The sequence below is a fragment of the Phalaenopsis equestris genome, unplaced genomic scaffold (assembly GCF_001263595.1).
Source record: "Phalaenopsis equestris unplaced genomic scaffold, ASM126359v1 Scaffold000297, whole genome shotgun sequence".
NCBI lineage: Eukaryota > Viridiplantae > Streptophyta > Magnoliopsida > Asparagales > Orchidaceae > Phalaenopsis > Phalaenopsis equestris.
In genome coordinates, this window is record NW_018164739.1 from 2,512,138 (window position 1) to 2,533,275 (window position 21,138).

The 21,138-nt window shown below is 33.2% G+C and overlaps 1 protein-coding gene across 1 annotated transcript; it reads left to right on the plus strand.

The window, feature by feature from the left end:
- Positions 1-4,297: 4,297 nt before the first annotated feature.
- Positions 4,298-20,303, plus strand: LOC110025343 (pyruvate kinase 1, cytosolic). The gene is made up of 16 exons (XM_020725777.1): positions 4,298-4,593; positions 4,796-4,892; positions 5,018-5,115; positions 5,803-5,958; positions 6,466-6,543; positions 7,201-7,332; positions 10,214-10,294; positions 10,591-10,662; positions 10,773-10,862; positions 16,749-16,893; positions 17,024-17,112; positions 18,133-18,228; positions 18,318-18,385; positions 18,477-18,576; positions 18,741-18,800; positions 19,938-20,303. Exons 1-16 carry the CDS (start codon positions 4,525-4,527, stop codon positions 20,088-20,090), a joined length of 1,584 nt encoding a protein of 527 aa, XP_020581436.1. The 5' UTR covers positions 4,298-4,524; the 3' UTR covers positions 20,091-20,303.
- The last annotated feature ends 835 nt before the right edge of the window (positions 20,304-21,138 follow it).

Here is a 21,138-nt window from a genome sequence, read left to right on the forward strand (position 1 = left end):
ACCTGCTGTTGTCGACTGCCACTGACATCTCTACTCGTTGTTGTCAGCAAAATGCTAGCTAACGACGTATCTCAAATAAGTTTAATGATTTATCCCAAATACGTTTGAAATACTGTGTAACAGTGTATCTCAAATATGGTGTAACGAATAACATAGTTTGAAGCCTAGAAGAAAACTTTCAGCCTCCATAACCACCGACCTTTGTCAACCGCCCCAGATGGACATCATTGATGAAAATTGTTAGCTAATGACGTATCTTAATACATCGTAACAGTGTATCTTAAATATAGTGCAAATAAATAACGTGGTATTTAATATCTGACAATAAATCTGGTGATAACTATTTACAACTGTAGAATATGACATCCTCCGGGCTCTTGAAGTTTTATTTATATCATATAAAGACAAATGCAATGTTTTTTGTAAAATTATAACCCGTTCTCCCAGGTAGATACAGTGTAGTCACCAGTTATGACCTATGCGGCTAAATGCTATTACGACTTCTAACTGCGACCTCTGTGACCAACTGATGCTACTGCGGTTACCAATTATGTCATATGCGACCGACTTTGACCTACGTGACTAATAGATAATACAACTTCCACCAATGGCTTTTATAATGAACTAACAATATTATAGCCGCCAATTACAGCTTATATGATCAACCGGGGCCTATAGGAATAACTTTTGCTACAACTATCATCTACAACATACGTGACGAACTACTACTTATATTACTAACAGTTATTGCAACTACAAAACATGACATATGAGACAAATTACGACCAATGTATCCAAATGATATCACAACTTCTAAATATGGACTCTATGGCCTACAACCATTGTTGCAATTACCAAGTGCTGCCTCTATGGCCAACTAATTTTAATGCAATTACTAACTGTGACCCCTGTAGCCCACTAAATATACTACACTACCAACTATGACTTATATAACCAATTACGGCCTATGTGACTAATTATTATTACAGCTTACAACTACATCCTCTATGACCAAGTGACGTTACAACTACCAGCTACGACATATAACTAATTGTTACTGCAACTCCCAACTACAACCTAGCTGTTACTATAGCTACCACCCATGACCTATATGACAATTTACAACCCATGTTACTAACAACTTTCGCAACTATCGACCATGACCTGCATGGTCAAATACGACCCATGTAGCTAACTGCCACTGCAGTTACTAACTATACGATATGTGACTAACTACGAGCAATGTGGACAATTGCTACTACAACTTTCAATTACGACATCTGCGGTTGCAAACACCACGGTGTATGAGCGAGTCAAGCTGGCTCAAACTCAACTTGTCAATGAGCTCGCAAGTCAAGCTTATCAGTCGTGATTTTGAGCTTAAGCTTATAACAGGGCTCACATAATATACAAGCTCTAATTCGAGCATCATGCGACTCAACTCATTAACTTGACGTGTCGCTTAAATAAGGTAAGTCGTGATTTGCAAAGTTAGAACTTGGATACCCTAAAATACTATTTTGCATCAGAAGAACGCAGTCGGCTCCCTAGTTCCCACTCTCTCTTCCTTAAAAAATATTACATCTAGATTAGGCGTGTCCAAATTAGGTGCAGATGGTGGTTTTTTTTATTTTTTGTAATATTTGTGGTATTTCGGTATAATAATACCACAATAACACTGATCGTATTTACGTTATCCATATGTAATATTTTCTCCTCTTCCTGTTAGTGCCACGACACTTGTCGAACCCTCGATCTTCCCTTCCATATCGCTCGACGAGTCGATGTCGGCGCCGATCCTCGTTCCCCCATCATCTAATGTCATCGAGAAGGTTGTTTCTCCATCGCTTGGCATCGGGTTATCGATGCACAACATCCGAGAACGACAACAACCCTCGGATAAGAACGAGCTGATTCTCCCTATAATTTTGTTCTTCAGCATTGAGAATTTAGGCTACATGCCCTTATTTTATCCATATGTATATTGTTCGGTTATGATGATAATTTGGCCCACATTGTCGTTGTTGCTCCTTTTATTAATCAATCACATTGCCCTATTTGGTCTTCATATTTGTTGATATTGAAGGGTTTGTTGTTGAAAGATGGGAGGGAAGTTTTACATGCATACCACTTTAATTCTGTTTTTTGCACATCTAACCTCAAAATTTTTACTTCTACATATGTCATTTTACCTATATAGGAATAGTGTGCTTCACTTTTTTAAAATTTAAATTAGGTGGCATAAATGTAAAGAGTAAATTTTAGTTTTTAGATGCATAAACACATATAAATTATGTAATATTTATGTAAATGCCCAATAATAATTAGAAGTTTTATTAATAATATGATCAATATAATCTATATATTAAAATATAAGGCGTACCACTCAATTCATATGTATTTTTGCATATCTAAAATGTCCTAAACTTCAATTTTTACATATATGCCATATTACTTTTGCGTGAAAATGTCTAGTTAACTTTTTAAAAGGTTGACATAGGTCGTGGTATTTTTGATGCGATATGAATGATTTGGGTGGTATAAATGTAAAAAAAAAAAGTAAAGCTTGGGTGCTAGATATGAAAATGCATGGAAATTGGGTGGTATGTATCTAATGTTTTTTTTATCTCAATAACATCTTTTTGTGGCCACTATTAAATTTTTATGAAATAAGGCATTCTATTTATTTATTTATAGTCAATTGTATTATAAATTTAAAGCTCTTTTCAAATGCTTGATTTAAACCAACATCCAAATTCATAGACGCTATCGGGATCTCGAGCTTCCCAATCAAGCTCGAGTTGCACAATCAAGCTCGAGCCTTATGTATTTTCCTTGAGTCAAGCTACACTCGGGCTCACAATTTGAGTTTGAGTTCGAGCAAGATTTACATTAAATGAGTTGGGCTCATCTAACCCCCCTAACTCAAGCTCTACCCGACTTATTTATACCCATAAAACCACCCACTACATTCGTTACAACAAAATACAATTTTTTGCAGCAATCAACCACCCACTCTCACTATTATCGACAAAAATTATATTTGTCGTAGTCCAATTATGACTTTTAAAGTTGGACGATCATTGTACATTTGCAATCATCGACACTATAATTCAATCTTTTCTAATTTACAAGACGAACACACCGATGCACTCACAATCATACAGTGAATTGCTTTAATTGTGCGTTGCTTCGAATTTTGCACGTATGATCTCTGTATCTATCTTTTGCTACTTTTCAATTATTCAAGTGTGTGTTAGATTTCGTACCACACTAAGATATTAAATATCATTTTATTGTTTGAGACATACAACAATAATGTCTATATAAATGAATAAATATAAAAGTTATTCCATTCATTTTGTATGGTGTAGGCATCAAATAAAGAAAAAAAATCAACAAGACGTGTATGGGAAGAATATTCCTTAGCCCACCACTTCTAGAAACAATTCCCCCTCCCCACCCACGTGACTGACGGAATAAATGAATAATCGGGCCAACTTTTATTAAATTTATTAACTAATACTATAACTAGTATGCCATATAATTAAATAACTAAATAATAATATTTATTTATATTTATTTTCTAAGTGTATTAAGCATAATGTTAAATTTTATTATTTTAAAATTATATTTAAATGATATAATTTTAATAAAAATATATTAGTTTACAGAGAACAAGGAACCTATCATTACCAACTTAGGAAGGGTGGAACAGAGATTAGTCCCACATCCGAAGTTCAAAATGATTATTTTGAAGAAAATTTAATAAAAGAGAAATAGAAGTTTTTTTTTGACAAGGAAGTTTGGTTGTTCAGATGTGACCCATCCAAAATCTGTTAAATAAAATATATTTTTTTTATTTATTAGTAATATTTTAATTAAAATAATTGAATAGAACAAAACAACAAAAGCTGATGAGGATCAGCTCCGTAGAACCGATAAGAGAAACTCACAGACCTTGACGGCTACAAAATAGAAGACATCTTGATTGGTTCTTCAAGAAGTAGGTGTGTTGAATGCATCTTCACGATCAATTCGTAAATCTATTTGTAACTAGTAACTACACCTTGCCCTCAGCATTTCTTATCTAGCAATCAACATTCCTTATTTTAAAATATAATAATAATAATATTATTATTTGTATCAACTATTTTAAAAGGGATAGAAATTTTAATGAAAATATTTCTAATAATAGACTTTGACCTTTAAAGAAAAAAATTTTCAAATAAAATATTATATTTACAAAATAGCCCAAGTCAAACAATGTTCTTGCAAAACAACGGGAACCAGGCATAAAACCAGGAGGAAAGAAAAGGCGAATTGCTATTGCTATAAATAAACGAGCGATTCAGAAGCAAATCGTCTTCAGACGGAACGTGGTCCGACGTAGCCGCCGCGTGCATCTCCGGTCCTCTGCTTCCGCTATCTGTGGTGTTCGTGATCGAGTCGTTCCGCAGAATCGTCGGAGCGAAAATAAGGGCGAGGTGTACTTACAAAGAGGTTTGCGAATTGGTCGAGAAGATGCATTCGACACACCTGCTTCTCGAAGAACCGATCAGGATGTCTTCTATCCTGGAGCCGTCGAGATCTGTGAGTTTCTACTCGATTCTACATAGCCGATCCTCATCGGTTTTCGCTGTTATGTTCAATTTGATTGATTGATTGTTTTTTTTTTTTTAACCTTTCTGTAACCCTACTGATAAAATTTGTTTTGATTTATAAATCTGGGTTGAGAGTTGTTTGATTCATGGAATTTTGTTGATTTGGGTTTATCGTGTTGTTTTGTTTGCAGAGTTTTTTTCCGGCAATGACGAAGATCGTTGGGACGCTTGGGCCTAAGTCGCGATCTGCGGAGGTGATATCTGCCTGCCTCAAAGTTGGAATGTCTGGTATGCTTCCAATCGATCTCCTAAGAGAAATTACGGAGATGCTTATTTTTGTATGCCGGGCTCGCAAAACATGGTTGGAGGTGTTTGTATTCATTTTTTGTGTTGCTTTTTTTTTGTTTTGTTAGTGGCGCGCTTTGACTTTTCTTGGGGAGACGTGGATTATCACCAGGAAACCTTGGAAAACCTCAAGGCGGCTGTCAAGAGCACCAAAAAGCTGTGCGCGGTAAGCTTCCCCTTGCGGGGTTGTGTGGTTCTTAGGATGACAGCTAACTTGAGATCAGATGTTCAGTTATGTAAATTTCTTCATTAAATTTTATGATCTGTTTATGGTTTTGCACCCGCTAATAGTTAGCACCGGTTGTCTGAAAAAATAACAGACATGTTTGGCTAATCTCATGTCCATCAAGTCCGTTGCATCTTATCGGTTTTTGCAATAGCAATAACCTGATGACTTTTGTGAATTGGGGCACTACCAAATTCAAATCGGATGGAGCAAATAAACTAAAAGAATATCAACGCAGAAATTACAGCTCCCTGTTGATAAATAAATTTTGTTTTCTTAACATAGACTATGTTTGTGGAGTTTTTACATCCTAATACCTCCATATCACCCAAAGACAATGCCTCACTTTATGAAGAAAATTAAAGTATCCAAAAAATACAATGAATTATTCAAAGCACCCTTAATAAAATAACTCGTAAATATTGAAAACCATTCTTGTGATTTCTCGCTCCCATCCCCCCTCATCCAAGGCCGAGCCTTCACAAAACATTTCTTCATAAGATATAAATTAGGATTCACAAGTTACTATAACCTTGATGGCAATTTACTGACATGAACTTCTGTAATCTTTCTCACACTGCCTGCCCTTTTCTCGATGTATTTGTTGATGTTTTGTCTCTGTTTCAGGTAATGCTGGACACTGTTGGACCTGAGCTGCAGGTTGTTAATAAAAGTGGGAATGGTATTTCGCTGGAAGCAGAAGCAACAGTAGTTCTTACTCCTGACCAAAACAAAGAAGCCTCCTCTGAACTGTTGCCAATTAATTTTACTGGGCTAGCTAAGGTAAGCATGTGGATTGTTGGAAACTTTGGTGCATTTGCTCAAAAAGCATGAAGTTTGTGGAAGCCTCATAATTATTCTTGTTTTTATTTTATAAACGTAAGTGTGTGCTAGCTAATTTTGCAGGCTTATACATTTTGGTTTTGATTGTGTTTTCATAAATTCATAATTTTTATCACCTCCATTGAAATTGCTGGATTTCATGTTTTTAACATATTTTTTTTTAGTGAATTTAAGTATCCCTCTAAGTCACGTTTCATATGTTTGTAAAATGCCCAAATTGATGTTTGTGTTTATTTATGTTTTTCATCAACAGGCTTGAACTGTAAGCTAAATTTTTGAAATTATTATGACTGCCATTTTATCGTATTTTGTTTGATCATTATTGCTACCAATTGATCAGCTTCTTTTCGGTTCTCATCTGAACTCTATGAAATTTTATTATATTCCTTTTCTACTTGTTTCTTTATGCATGTCTTTTACCTTTCTGATATTCAAGTCATTTTACAGGCAGTTAAATCAGGAGACACAATATTTATTGGCCAATACTTATTCACTGGAAGCGAGACAACTTCAGTTTGGCTGGAGGTATTGCATCACTTCTGAATTTACTCTACTCTTGTTCTGATCAAATATTTGAAGTCATCTGATTCCCTGCGAGAAGAACAACAAAATTTTCAGCTTTATTTTTTTTATTAGATCCTTCACTCACAAGCTTGATTGGAATTGCTTCGACAAGCAAACACGAACAGTAAATTGTTCGAACTTAATATTAGTATTTGATCAAAACTGTAGGATTCTTGCAAAGCTACCTATTGTTATGTTTAGTGATGCAAACAAACCAAGTTTAAGCGAGCTCGAGTGTTGTTCAGCTAGATTTTTAAACAGATGAGCCAAACTTTTCCATTTATATTTGGCTTTTTTGCTTTTCAAGCTGACCATGAATTTTTCACTTATGCATAGGCTACTTGAAATTCATATATGAATTGGAGAGTATACATGTTGACACAAATATATTTATCTTTGCAGATATATATGTATGAAAGTGTGTGTGTGTGTGTATTTGGTTTGCAAGTAAAAAAACAAAACTAAAGCTACTTATCAAGTCAAAACTAAAGTTAATTATTAAGTCAAACACAATAAAACACAAACATCAAATTTTTTTCTTTGAAAATCATAGTTTATGTTAATTATTTGTTATCTTTAAATCATCATATTTAACTTTTGGATATTTCTATGGTTCAGGTAATTGAGACGCAAGATGATGATGTTGTTTGTGCAATAAAGAACTCTGCTACTCTAGCAGGGTCTCTATTTACTTTGCACATTTCTCAAGTCCATGTTGATTTGCCTACACTTTCTGAAGCTGACAAGGAGGCAAGTGATGAATTTTTCTAATTTTTCAAGGGTTTATTTCTGCAGTGTCTGTTTATGGACTGTGCTTTTTTAGAGAATTTTGTACTTCAATTTCTATATTCATTAGTCAAAATTTAGATCCATGCTACCTTCACATTTTTCTCTTATGTTTTAAATGCTGATTTTTATTCAATACCGTTTAGCTGAAAATGAATCTTATGTAAGGCAGATTTCTTACAAGTTGTTTTCTACTAATAACTTCATGCTGTAAATTGCATTTGAAGTTGTAGAAATATCACTGTGATTAATTTTGTTGAATTTAGGATAGATATTTATCTAACCTTAAGGAACTTTGAAAAGGAGGCCGCTTACCTGGGAATCTTTAGTTTATGATACGAATAGTGGTAGAAAGTAGTAGGGTTTTTCTGTTAAGACAATTTTTGGTACTTTCTATATGTGTGTTGAGATTATTTAACGAAATACTAAGCCAATTTTGTTGAAACTTCATCCTCCATCCAAGATAACTTCCCAAGAATGCAGCTGTGGAGAAATTTCCAAAATTTTCACCATGACACTTGCACATGCATATGTAAGATAGTGTTGATGCATGGCTTGGACTCTATAACCCTCGACAGTGCCAAATGTTTGGATTTTGCTGTCGCTTTTACTAGTTGATGCATTTTATTTTGCATCTATTTCTTTGAGGAGAGAATAGTGAATATATTTTGTATTTTTGGTCTTTAATTTGTGATGCATCTTTATGAGTTAGGGTGAGGTATCATGCTTTCGAAAATTTCTATATATTTTATCTCCTTTTAGGCTTGCCACCTCTCACTTTTAATTTAAATCAACAACCTTTTGCTCTCTCATAATTTTTAATATCTTCACCATCATAAATACCTTCGTTTTGAAGGCATTGGAACCTTCCCTTCTATCAAATGGTTTTCGTTTTTTCTTTTTTCTTTCTCTTTGAAAATAAAACAATACCTTTTGAGCTAGTTTTTTTTCTATCCCATCCTCACTCTTGGCTAATTTTTGGAGATTACATATGGGAAAATCCAAAAGGTCTTTTGGAATTTTTAAAGGTTTACCTTTTGTGTAATTTTGTTGTTTGCACATGACCACAAAATTCTTTGACTTTTGGGTGCTTTGTGTCCTAGTGTTTATGATCTTCCTTTTGGGGATTTGAAAGTTCTCCAATCATAGGTTTTGGCATTCTAGTAACACCCCCAATCTTTCCTATTGCTGTAACATTTTTATACCTTGTTTTTTCTGAGAAGCAATTTTTTTTTTGCTTTCAAGCATCTCATTCTTGCCGTATTTATGCCACCACGTTGATTTTAGCTGCTAAACTCCATCCACCGCTTGCAGTGCTAGTTGTAAACTCTTTTGTGCTATTTGTTTCCCAATTTCAGTGCTCCTTTTGCCATCTACAGCAATATTAATCTTTTTTTAGCCCTGTTTGGTTCATTTGAGAATGGACAGTTAATTTACACTATTGTTTTTTTAAATTTAGGTGTTATTATAATATTTTTTTGTCATTTTGTTCATAATTGTTGCAGCCTTATTTTGGCTCTCTCTCTCTTAGTCATATCTTCTAAAGGAACCTGAGTACTAAATGTTGAATTGATTACAACTAATTTTGCAATTATTTCATAGTTTAGTGTTTGCTTATTCTACCTTGGAGATCTATTTATTGTAGTACTTGCATGCGTATACACTGCATTCTTTTAGTTTCTAGATACTTTGTGTAAGTCATCCATTGGATTGTGTTTTCCCATCTGTTCTACATCATGTTTTGTAGTAGAGCACAAGGTTCTCCTAGGGGCTGATTTGCATAATGAATAAATCACAATTTATCATTGCATTAATTATGACTTACATTGCTTTATGCTATTTGGTCCCACTACCACTAAGAGTGGTTTCCCATTCCGTGCTTGGATGTTTGAATACCAGTATGAGTAGCCTTTGTTTCTTCTTTATGACCGGTTTTGTGACATTATGACTTTGCATGTTTGTATGCTCTTTGATATGCATAGTTGACTCGATACTTTGGTTATAGGTCGGTTTTGTCATCCTCCCCTAGTTGATCAAAATCAAGAGGTCCAATTCCACCAAACCATTCGGATGAGTGTGATTGTCATCTTGAATGCAATCCACCGAACCATTTGGTTCTCATCTGATGATTCCTTTGGGCTTCTGTTTTCACTTTCATTTAGAGGACGAGAACTTTGTTTACCCTTATATGTAAATGTACCTATGTCACCCTCCAACGCCACTAGCTCCTGTTTATAGTTTGGAGGCTCACCATTGCTTCACAACACAGTTCATGTCTTTGATGCCGGACAATGAGTAGTATCAGAGTTACCCCCATTTGCACCCTCACCATATGGCTGATTAGTTGCTAGTTTTTTTAATTTTTCTTTAATTTTTTTTTTATATCATCTTCTGCTGCACTGCCAAGCTGGATTACCAAAGCCGATCAAAGTTAACAATATGTTTTTTGTCTAGGACATAAGTTAGGTATTAGCTTAACATTGACGAAAAAAAATTGTCTCTCTATCCTGGTAAGCATGTCCTAGTGCTGGAAATTCCATTCGGTGATAAGAAGTAGTAAATTTGATCTGATATACCTAATAAACTAGCTACATTGAGATTACGAGCTGAACATATGACTTTCTTTTTATAGTGTTTTATAGGAGTGTAATTTGGTGCTCAGTGTCTGACATAAAATTTTCAGACAAAACTATTGTTTTGGAACTATTTCATTTGTTTCATCATCATCATCAGTCTTATCTTGTAACTATTTGGCGGCATTTCTCAATTTTTTAGGTTTTGTAATTATTTATTTTATATTTTCCATAAGAAAGTAACGTGTTGAATATTTTGTCAACCATTTCAGGTTATCAGTACTTGGGGAGTTAGAAATAAAATTGATTTCTTGTCACTTTCTTATACAAGGCATGCTGAGGATGTCCGCCATGTAAGAACAGCTCGGCTTTGTTTTTAAATAATTCTCCATCAATATTCAGAGGACTATATTACAGCTTTTCTCCTTTCATCATCATTATTATTATCTTGAAAAAAATTGCTTTTTTCACTTCCAAATTGGAATTTATCAGCAAATGGTCTTTTCTTAACCCTTCTGTCAAACTTACAGCTTTTCTCCTTTCATCATCATTATTATTATCTTGAAAAGATTTGCTTTTTTCACTTCCAAATATTACTTTAACAGCCAATTGTCTTTTCTTAACCTTTCTGTCAAACTTTGGACTCCAGGCCCGTGAATTCTTATCAAAGTTGGGTGAGCTACAACAAACTCAAATTTTTGCAAAAATTGAAAACATTGAGGTAAATGGCAAGAAGTATTTTCCTGCTTGAAAAATTTAAGAAGTTAGCAATCTATGCGATTAACTCATTTTTGAAATTTAGTGCCACTTACTTTCCTTATTTCGTTTTAGGGATTAACCCACTTTGATGAAATTCTTCAAGAAGCAGATGGCATCATTCTTTCACGTGGAAATCTTGGAATTGATCTTCCACCTGAAAAGGTTCAACATTTACCATATCTGTTGGATTTGGTTTATTTCGTCACATGCTATTGTACATTATTCTTATTTTATTTCCTCTTTATCTCTACTAAATATTTATAAAGTATGTTATTTGACTTCTAGATTGAAGTTCTATCAAAATTTACATTTATAATTATTTGAAAGTTGTAAAAAAATTCTAGAAACAGGATTTACTCCCACTTTAAATAGACTAAACTTAAAAAAATTAATGTTGATATGAAGCTGTATCGAATGCTAGTCTACTATTAGTCTATTACTATTATTTTCGTGTGCTTAAAACAGATGATACATCCATGGCATGTTTTTCTTTCAGTCTGTGTTATATGCTTTAGTTTGATATAAGGGTGTATTGATTGCCTTCTGCTTTTATCATATTTTATGCTACTTTGTTTGAAACTCTATGCAGCAGCTTAAACAAATTATATATTCTGGACATGTTATCTTTTGTCTGTGGTGAGTGCCCACGTTTGATATACTTATTGCATGTCTTGTTATTAATTTGCATGATTGTTATAGTTTGTGTGTATCTTCTTTTGTTTAAACTTTCTGATGTAGCTTAAACAAATTATACATCCATGGCATGTTTATCTTTCAGTCTGCCGAATGCTTGAGTTTGAAGTGTGGTATTGCTTGCCTTCCGCCCTTGTCATATTTTTGTCTTTGTTTGAAACTATCTGCAGAAGCTTAAAGAAATTAAACATTCAGGATCATGTTATCATTTGTCTGCATTGAATGCCCGAGTTTGATATGAGAGTGTATATTGCATGTCTTGTTATTAAATTACATGCACGAGTAATGGCGTTGACAATGGAAATAATTTATAACTATTTGTCTATAAAAATATTGAAGTAACTGTCTTTTACCATTGATATTTCTGCAATAAGTTGAGTGGAAAACTAAACTGCTATGTTTTAAGCATGCTGAATGCATCAGTTTTAAATATTTTACTTGGTTTACATCTAATTAGTCTATATTTCTTTTCTGCTTCCGAAGTTCTTAGTTAATATGAAGAAAAATATGTTTTGCAGGTCTATGAGTTTGTTTTGTGCTTTTTCAGTGGATTATCCTCCGTAAACCTACTTTCAAGATGTTTATATCATGTTTTTTTTTCTGTAAATTGGTTAGGTCTACGGAGAGCACAATCTTATTGTTAACCCTACCTTATTGTGACAGGTAGATTTAAGTTCACTCATTCATTCCTCATGAGTGCTATCGTGCTATGTGAGGTGTTAACTATATTTTGCTCTACTCTCTTTACACAACTTCTGACCATATTTACCTTTTATTTTCTTCCTTTTTCTTCCTTACTCGTCCGCATTAAATCTGTATGTTTGCTTTATTGGTTTATTTTCAGCCCTTCTGTGTACTTGCTTAAGCCACATAAACCTATTTTTTATTATATTTATTTAATTTATGCTCCTATTATTTATCTCCCTCTCCTAAACATCCATCTAAACAATCTTTCGTTTGTCAACTTTAATATTAGTAGGCTATTATCGAATACTTGATGCATACAAGATAACCAATCTAATTTCATTTTGCAAAATTTATCTTTTAGGTATATTATTATCTTATTATTTGGTATTTCTAAGCATTTATTTATTTTAAATGCTCAATTTTAATTCTAGATGTTGTTTATTAAATACTTATTCACGTGTTTTCGTGTTTAGTTGATTTAAGATACTTAGTTTTATCACACCCTTTAATCATCTGAATTTTCATTTATGTTAATTTATAAGCGTGAAATTGTAAATTATTTTTTTAATCTTTATTGTACTAAGTTTAATCCCTTTGTCCTCTAAAATAATTTACCCTTATCTAGCTCACCGGTTCACAACAGGTTTGAACTATTAGAATTATATGAGCAACAAATAACTTGCATCAATTAGGAGTGATAGATTGACAATTATGATTCAATATTATTAGAAGATAAGTGATACCCATGTGTAATATATTAATCATGCTGTATCTATTATTTAAAAGAAGATATAGATGTTGTATAATTTCTAAAGTTAAGGCTGGATGAGTATGATGGAGAATTGACTCGTGAGTTTTATGTGACGATGGTACATCATGATGTCTTAAAAATAAATATTGTAGGATATGAATCTTAGGCTATGAAAATTCATTCATTTGTGGGTGTTGCAGAAATGAGAAGGTTACTATAAACGTGTGACAAATTAGGATGGTTTTTAATGAATGATTATATTAATGTTAAGGTTGGAGTGATATTTATTTAAGACTCAGACTAAAAGTATACTTCAGTTGGGACAAATGCATCAAAGTGTATAAAATGCATTTATTATACTCGTTGATAAAATCAATGCTAGAATATTATGGAGGAAAAGGGATAGAACTAAGCTTACGTAGATGGTAGTTGTTTAAAATGATTTGCAAAGAATATGTTAAGCATTAGAATATTCAAATATAAGGAATTGAAAATGATGATTTATAATGCTGACCCTGAATAATTAGAGCAAGATTAATGATGATGATGACAGAATGATGATTTATAATGCTGCCCCCAAATAATTAGAGCAAGTTTAATGATGTTGATGACTATGATTATGAATAAAATGCTCTTATGTGTCTCATACCCAATGAGGGAAATGATAAATCCGTAAGATGGATATGATTGTGGGGTTGTAAAAAAAAAAGATAGAGATATAATCTCTTTTAAAGTTAAGACTAGATGATTAAAATAAAGAAATACCTTAAGAGCTTGTTATGATAAGATCATTGAGTTTTGATAGTAGATTTTATAAAATAATTATTATGACGGTGTTAAAATGATATGGAGTGTGTTCTAAAAAAGTTATTGATATCTAAATTGAGTGTGAAATGAATAAGACTGCTAAGCAAAATTAGAAAAGATAATGAGTGATTATATAAAGGAAATGTTAGAATGACATTTATTTAAGATGAAGAGATGAAAATAGACTTTAGTTTGGACATATACATTTTAATGTAGAAATTTCATCCATTAAACTTGTAAATAAAATTAGTATTGGAGGATTAGGGACAACAGTGTGTAGACATAATGTTTATATGGATTGTAGTAGTTCAAAACAATTTGCAAACAGTTGGTTTAACGCCTCTCACTGTATTCATTTGGAATGAATAAAAGAGATGTGTTCATGATGCCGGTCTCAAATGGTTGGAATAAGGTTAATGATGATGAGGATTCCGAATAGCATGCTTCAGTTAGCCTCATGAGGAAAATATTAAAGGTAATATCATATCATTTTGATGTCTTTTATAATCATTTTTGTTATAGAAAGATACAAAATTTAATGAATTCACATAATTATTCTTTCTGGGATAAAAATGAATATTGATTAGTTCAACTATACAAATTATACTTAATATATTGATGACTCTTTTATGATAATAATTTACCATTGGATAACATCAGACCACTTTCTTATGGAATAAGTTGTAATAAATCATAAAAATTTGGATTATGTCCATGCCGGACTTATCTGGTATCACCGTTTTTTGGGTTTTCACGCTTTATTCTTCAAGGAAAAAAAGAACTTAGCTAGGTTAATTTTTAAAAATTATCTGCTTGGATTTCTTTTCATATTCTGTTTCTTCTATATCCATTATAATAATATGCATGCCGAAATTAAAGAATTAGACTTATAGGAGGCCTTAGATCTATGACAAATGCAGCAGCTTTCTAAGTTTCTATTCTCCTGCCTTCTGTTTTTTCTGTACTCTTGCCTTATACTCTTGCCTTTCATATTGTTTTTTGTGGATACGAATATTCACATTAGAACTTAGGCAGTACCTTGAAGTGGCCATCTATCTTGACAATTAATTGTCAAAGCACCATAATAGTTTGGGTACTAATAACCTAGTAGCTAGATCAGTGGATTGGGGGTAGACCACGGATGTAAGTTATGCAAACAAACTTCTAGAATATTTAGTTAATATGTTACTTAGCGTTCAGTAGAGATTAATGGATATTTGTAAATAACTTAGGCTGTACCTTGAAGTGGCCCCAAGCATCATATTAATTTGGGTACTAATAACCTGGTAGCTTGATCAATGGATGGGGGGTAGACCACGGATGGAAGTTATGCAAACATACTTCTAGAACATGTAGGGTATTTAGCATTCAGTAGAAATTAATGGATGTTTGTACATAATTTTCATCATGAACTGAATTATTAATGAACCGGTCCTAGCCTATGACAGGTGAGGTGATGTACCTTTGCATGCCCAAGTTTTAGTGGTTCTGCTTGTTTTGTAATATTATTCATGTTTGAATCTAATGTTTATTCATGTTTGGCTTGTTCGATAATTCATTTATTTCAAAATCAACTTATGTTTGAAATAGCTCGTAAATTACATGTTCGTGTTGGGTTTGATTTGAGTCATTTGTTTGTTTGCGGTTTGTGCTTGACTCAAATTTAACTAAAATGATTTAAAAAATAATAAATTTATCATTTTTAAATGAAGCTTAAAAAATGAATATAAAAATATTATAATAAATATTATTTATTTATATATTTAATTAATTAGAGCTAAAATTAGTTGAATTAAATAATTTGCAAAATGATCAAACCAGACGAAATGTTGATTGTTCTTTTCTTAGTCATTAGCATCAGACTGATATAAATGAGCATATGGATCAGTAATCATTATTTCGACAACAATCAAGCTTGAAAGCTCAAGTTACTGCATTTCAACCCTAATATGAGGCAAGCTGTATTGCATCTATTAGTTCTGGTTCTCAAGAAATTAATGGCAAGTAGATTGAGATGCTTTAAAATTGGTGCTCGAGACCCTTTGATCCAGTTTCAATAGTTATAATGTTGGATGATGCTTAGATCACCAAACTTATTCCATCGAGGAGTAGAGCAACTTCATCACTTTCAATGTTTCTATGTTGGTTGCTCATTGGAACTCAAATTCTGAAATCTCTCACTATGAGGGAACCTTACCGACCCCGGGAGAATGATGTGGAGCTAGAATTTTATTTCAATTTATGTCTTGGTTTGTGTTACAGTTGTTGTTGTATCTCTATGTTTGAGGATGACATACGTGTAATTGGGAGAGTCTAGTATTTATAAATAGGGGCTATTTTGTGTGGGTTGGGTAAGAGGGTTTTGAAACTTGTGTTTGTTCTCTTAGGAGATTTCAGTCTATCCAAACCTAACCCTGTAGTTGCATCCTGCATTGCCGCCCCGATGGTGTTTAGCCATTATCTTATTCTTCATATTATTCACTTTTTTTCATAGTTCTTGCATTGTTCTTGCTGAAATTAGTAACTACCCTCTTTGGCCGGTATAAAAATCACTCTTGAAATATAAGAGAGACTTAGTTTAAATAAGCCAAATTAAGGTACTGAGCACCTAGTAATGATGATAGGATGATATCTTCAAGATTACTTTTATTTTGAGGAAAAAAATTTACAAGGTTGTGCATAAATAGAAGGAATTATATGAATTTGGACCAGAACTAGTCCATCTAATTATTTCTTTAAGATTTGGCTAGATTCTGCTCATCTCCATAACCCGTACTGCTCTCATGCATCCCTATGGCTGAATATTTGACTTCTACTAAAGGTTTTAAGTCTTCTCTGAAACCAAATTTGGATAAAACTTGCATAACTTATGTGATAATGCCAATTAATTCAGCCGACCAAAGTTTCTGAAAATGTCCTTTCATTTGACAGGCCAAAATTTATATAATGTTTTCCCAAATTATTTGATGAATTTTATTATCATTGCGTTGAATAAATTGTTGTCATTATTTTGATGTATCACGTCTCATACTTTTAAAAAGCTTCGACCCTTATTATAATAATTTTCTATCAACTTGGAAATTTAATTCCTTATTATTTTCCTTCTTCAGGTGTTTTTATTTCAGAAAGCTGCTTTGTACAAGTGTAATACATCTGGAAAACCTGCTGTGGTTACCAGAGTGGTTGATAGTATGACCGACAATCTCAGACCAACTCGTGCTGAGGCAACTGATGTGGCAAATGCCGTACTTGATGGTATGTCTGTTTCCTAATCCTCTTTGATTTTAGTGTTTTAATAAATGCCATTCTGCTCACTATAATGAATCATCTAAAGATATACAAAATATTAATGATTTGTATTTTTTGTGGTTCTCATTGGGTTCAGGGAGTGATGCAATTCTTCTGGGCGCTGAAACTCTTAGAGGATTATACCCTGTTGAAACTATCTCAACAGTCTGCAAAATATGCGCAGAGGTTAGTTTGACTCTCTTTTTAATGTAATTTTCTAAATGCTGTCAGTTTGTATGTTTAGTTATGGCGTTGGTGACTAATGCTTTAGTATTTTTGGGGGAGAAAGTGGATATGCTGGATAGAACTGCTAATGAAAATCAAAAGTAACATTTATGAGCTTGAAACAGTGCCACGCTGCCTATGGAAGCAGTATAATATGAATTTAGCAATTCATCCAAGTTTAGTAATGAACTTTTGAATTCGTTTGTAATGCTTGTACTATGAATTAGTAATATGCATAAATCATTACATATACTTTTCGCATCTTCACTACTATAAAGTTAATGCAAGATTTATTTGACTAGGTGAGGAAGCTCTAGTCGTAACCATCCTATACAATGATTATTTAAGGCTTTTTACAGCAGGCATGTGCCTCTTGATTTTTTGAGTTTTATTTTGTTCCATAGTGTTGTATTTGATGATAATATCTTAAAATTTTTTCCACTTACAATATTTTATGTGCTTTTTACTGGTAACAGAGTTTGCATTGTGAGTGGAATTACCATTTTTTTTTTCTTCGTATGACACCAAATTGAGAAAATTTCGGGTGCAGAGTTTCTTGAACTTTGATATAAGGAAGTAAATTGTGCTTATAAAGCCATTCCCCAACCTTTATTCCTTTCAATCTTTTTAAGAGTTGCCCAACTAATCTCTAATAGCATTGGAAGTATGCTGCAATAGTTTTTGGATGAATAATTATTCTATACTTCTTGTTAGCCATTCTACCAGTTTGTGACTTTTCACACGGGTGTTTTGGCTTTCAAGATTGATAATTACGCATATTAAATTCATGCACTGTTATTTAAAGTCTGAAAGTTACTTTTTTTGTTCATTTCTTTTGAGTGCCTAAATATGTTTAGGAAGCCTTCTTACCCATATTCTTATGTGCTTCACTGAAATTTTCTTTCCTTTGTCTTGTTAATATGTCTGAATGTTGATATCTGTTTGGTAGTTTTTTCATTCATTTAAAACATATAATTACAGGCGGAGAAAGTTTTCAACCATGAACTATATTTCAAAAAGACCGTAAGATTCGTTGGAGAACCAATGACCCATTTGGAGTCAATTGCCTCTTCTGCTGTATGTCAATAATTTCTTTTCTCTTTTGCCTCTTTTGTAGCTTCTTACCTTGCCTGCTCTTTCTTATTATGTTTGTGATGTTTTCTTAGGTTCGCGCTGCTATTAAAGTTAAGGCTTCTGTCATTGTCTGCTTTACTTCATCTGGAAGAGCTGCTAGGTAATGTTCAAACGGCACACATAAATTATGGATTTGCTACTTATGTGTTCTTCCATTTGCAAACCCTCATGAATTCTATCTGTGTCTTTAGGCTAATTGCAAAATATAGGCCCACCATGCCTGTTATATCTGTCGTCATTCCTCGGCTTAAGACAAACCAATTAAAATGGAGCTTCACGGGTGCTTTTGAGGTTAGGAAAATATTTTGACTATTTCACTAATCTATTCATGCTTTATGCTTCTAGAATTGATGAATTTTGCCTTGCACATTTACTTGTTTTGCCTGGCACTATAAATTATTATTTTCTTTTGGAAATGATATCTATAGTTTTTTTTTTGTCAATGAAATCTGCAGGCAAGACAATCTCTTATAGTGAGAGGTCTTTTCCCAATGCTTGCTGACCCCCGACATCCTGTAAGTATCTCTCTATTTTGGGGTTTTTATTTCTAGAACTCATGTAATAATATAATTTGTTAATTTTGTGCAGCTGCGTAGTTTTTAATGTTCTATCTATTTTTCGTATTTTCTGTTGAACTATACGGAACTTTTGAATGACATGATGTCCGGCTGCCCTTTTTCCGTTTTACACCCAATATAGTACTTCATTTACAATTATGATCCATTTTGCTTTGCACATAATGCTTCTTACTGGTGTGTCCGCGACAAATTGATTTTTCTATCAGCCTCTGCATTATGGTATTAATAAAAGTGCCATGATTTTTGAATGATCGGACTGTGAGTTCCCCAAATAATTTCTCTGGAAAAGATTACCCTTTTGTCCGTCTCATGAGTTCATGAATGCTCTGTGGTGGAAGGAATCATGCGATAGAATTCAACCAAGCAGGACACTGTGCTTTCTATTTATATTAGAGATTGATATTTAAACTACAAATTTACAAAATTACAGAATTTATTTTATTAAATTGACAATTTTTGGAACATGCCTTTCCCTGCCTTTGTTATTTAATGACCTGGGAGAGAATGTTTTCTTCTATTTATTTTGAGTTGGGTTCTGGTAATAGAAACCTTTTTTAGCCAAACACCCAATCACCCACCCACCCAATTTTCTATGATTTTAACTCGTAAATGATTTCTTAACAGCTGATCATCTTTGACATCCTTTGTTTTGACAAACTGCATACCATGATTTCTTAACAGCTGATCATCTTTGACATCCTTTGTTTTGACAAACTGTTGGTATGCTATTTTGTTTGGGCCATTTACATACTTGTACATATCTAACACTTAAAGTTCGCTTTGTTACATTTGTACCACCCAAATCTTACATATCAATAAAAAAATACCGCCATTTTAAATTCTAAAAGGTGAAACACAACTTTTTATGCATAAGTAAGTTGTTATTTACGTACAGCTTGAAATTTTGGTGTTAGATATGTATATACATAGGAATACATAAGAATCAAGTGTTATTTATGCAAATCTTCCTTTTTTCATGGACAATGATGTTTTTTTTCGGTATGCATGCAAATCTTCCTTTTTTTTTTCTTGGGGGACAAACTTTTGAAATGCTAATTGTTTTCATTTGACCAGGCTGAGTCCACTGGTGCCACAAATGAATCAGTTCTGAAGGTTGCCTTGGAATATGGCATTGCATCTGGTGTGATCAAGGCACACGATCGTGTTGTTGTTTGCCAAAAAGTGGGGGATGCTTCGGTGGTGAAGATTGTAGAGCTTGCAGATTGAGAGAGCTTAGCTCATGAAGCTCTCTCACACTACCAAATTTTATATCTGGTTTTTGTAACTTTTTTTTCCCCCTCTAGCGTTTCATTGGCTGTATCAACAGCTTTTTTGTGGTCACTGTAAGCTTATTTTTTATGCTCTGTTTGCGAGCTTAATAATGCTCATGAAACTAGAACTTTAATACAAGCTTTTGGGTTAGAAGTTTGAATTATAGTGTTTTCACTATTGGGTGCAGCATTCTATTTATATGCTTTTCGATCTGACCAGTCTGTTAGTATTCTTATTGTTTTATTTAAGATTTACATATATACCGCTCAGTTCCGGTGTATTTACATATATAACACCTAAACTTCGATTTTTACATGCATACCTCCTTACCTATGCATGATAACGTGTACAAGTTAAAATGGTGATATTTTTGTTGTGATTAGAAAGCTTTAGGTGGTATAAATGTAGAATCAAAGTTCAGGTGTTAAATATATAAATTCATAGGAATTGGGTGATATGTTGTCATGTAAATGCAGCCTTGTTTGAATGAGTGTGCAACTCAAGGTTTGGGCCCTCTATAAATGATATTATTACTCTTAAAGGATCTTCAAGTTCATTCTACAATAATGCTGCAAGCAGACATTGTCGTTAATAACTATATCCCTATCCTTCTGGTTCTTATTAGTCTTCGTTTTTATTGTAAATGGTGAGCAATAACACTTAAAATGTGTGATTTCTATTCATGCTTATGATAGAGTTACCAATGAAGGCAGTGTTTAGCAGTAAGCTTCTAAGAGGATTTGCATATGGATCTAACAATTCAGCCAAATATGAGAATTATGTTAGATAACACTGTTATTGTTGAGTCTCAAGCTCCATATGTGAAATTTGGAATTTGGAAGGTTGTGTTAGGTAATAAATAAAAAACATAAAATTTGTTAAAAAATTATGACATGAATTTTTTTGTTCTTTTGTATAAATGCTCGGGCGTTCATTGGAAAGCGACGCGTTGTAAGGTCCGAATATAGTGAAAAGTGTGTCAAGACTGCTACATCGGCGCCCG

What these genes read in the sequence shown, in the direction of transcription:
- LOC110025343 (XM_020725777.1), top strand. Translation starts at nt 4,525, where the DNA reads ATGCATTCGACACACCTGCTTCTCGAAGAACCGATCAGGATGTCTTCT. An exon ending in TCCTGGAGCCGTCGAGATCT is followed by an intron (nt 4,594 to 4,795) that starts GTGAGTTTCTAC and finishes TTTTGTTTGCAG; the next exon opens with AGTTTTTTTCCGGCAATGAC. An exon ending in TCTGCAAAATATGCGCAGAG is followed by an intron (nt 17,113 to 18,132) that starts GTTAGTTTGACT and finishes ATATAATTACAG; the next exon opens with GCGGAGAAAGTTTTCAACCA.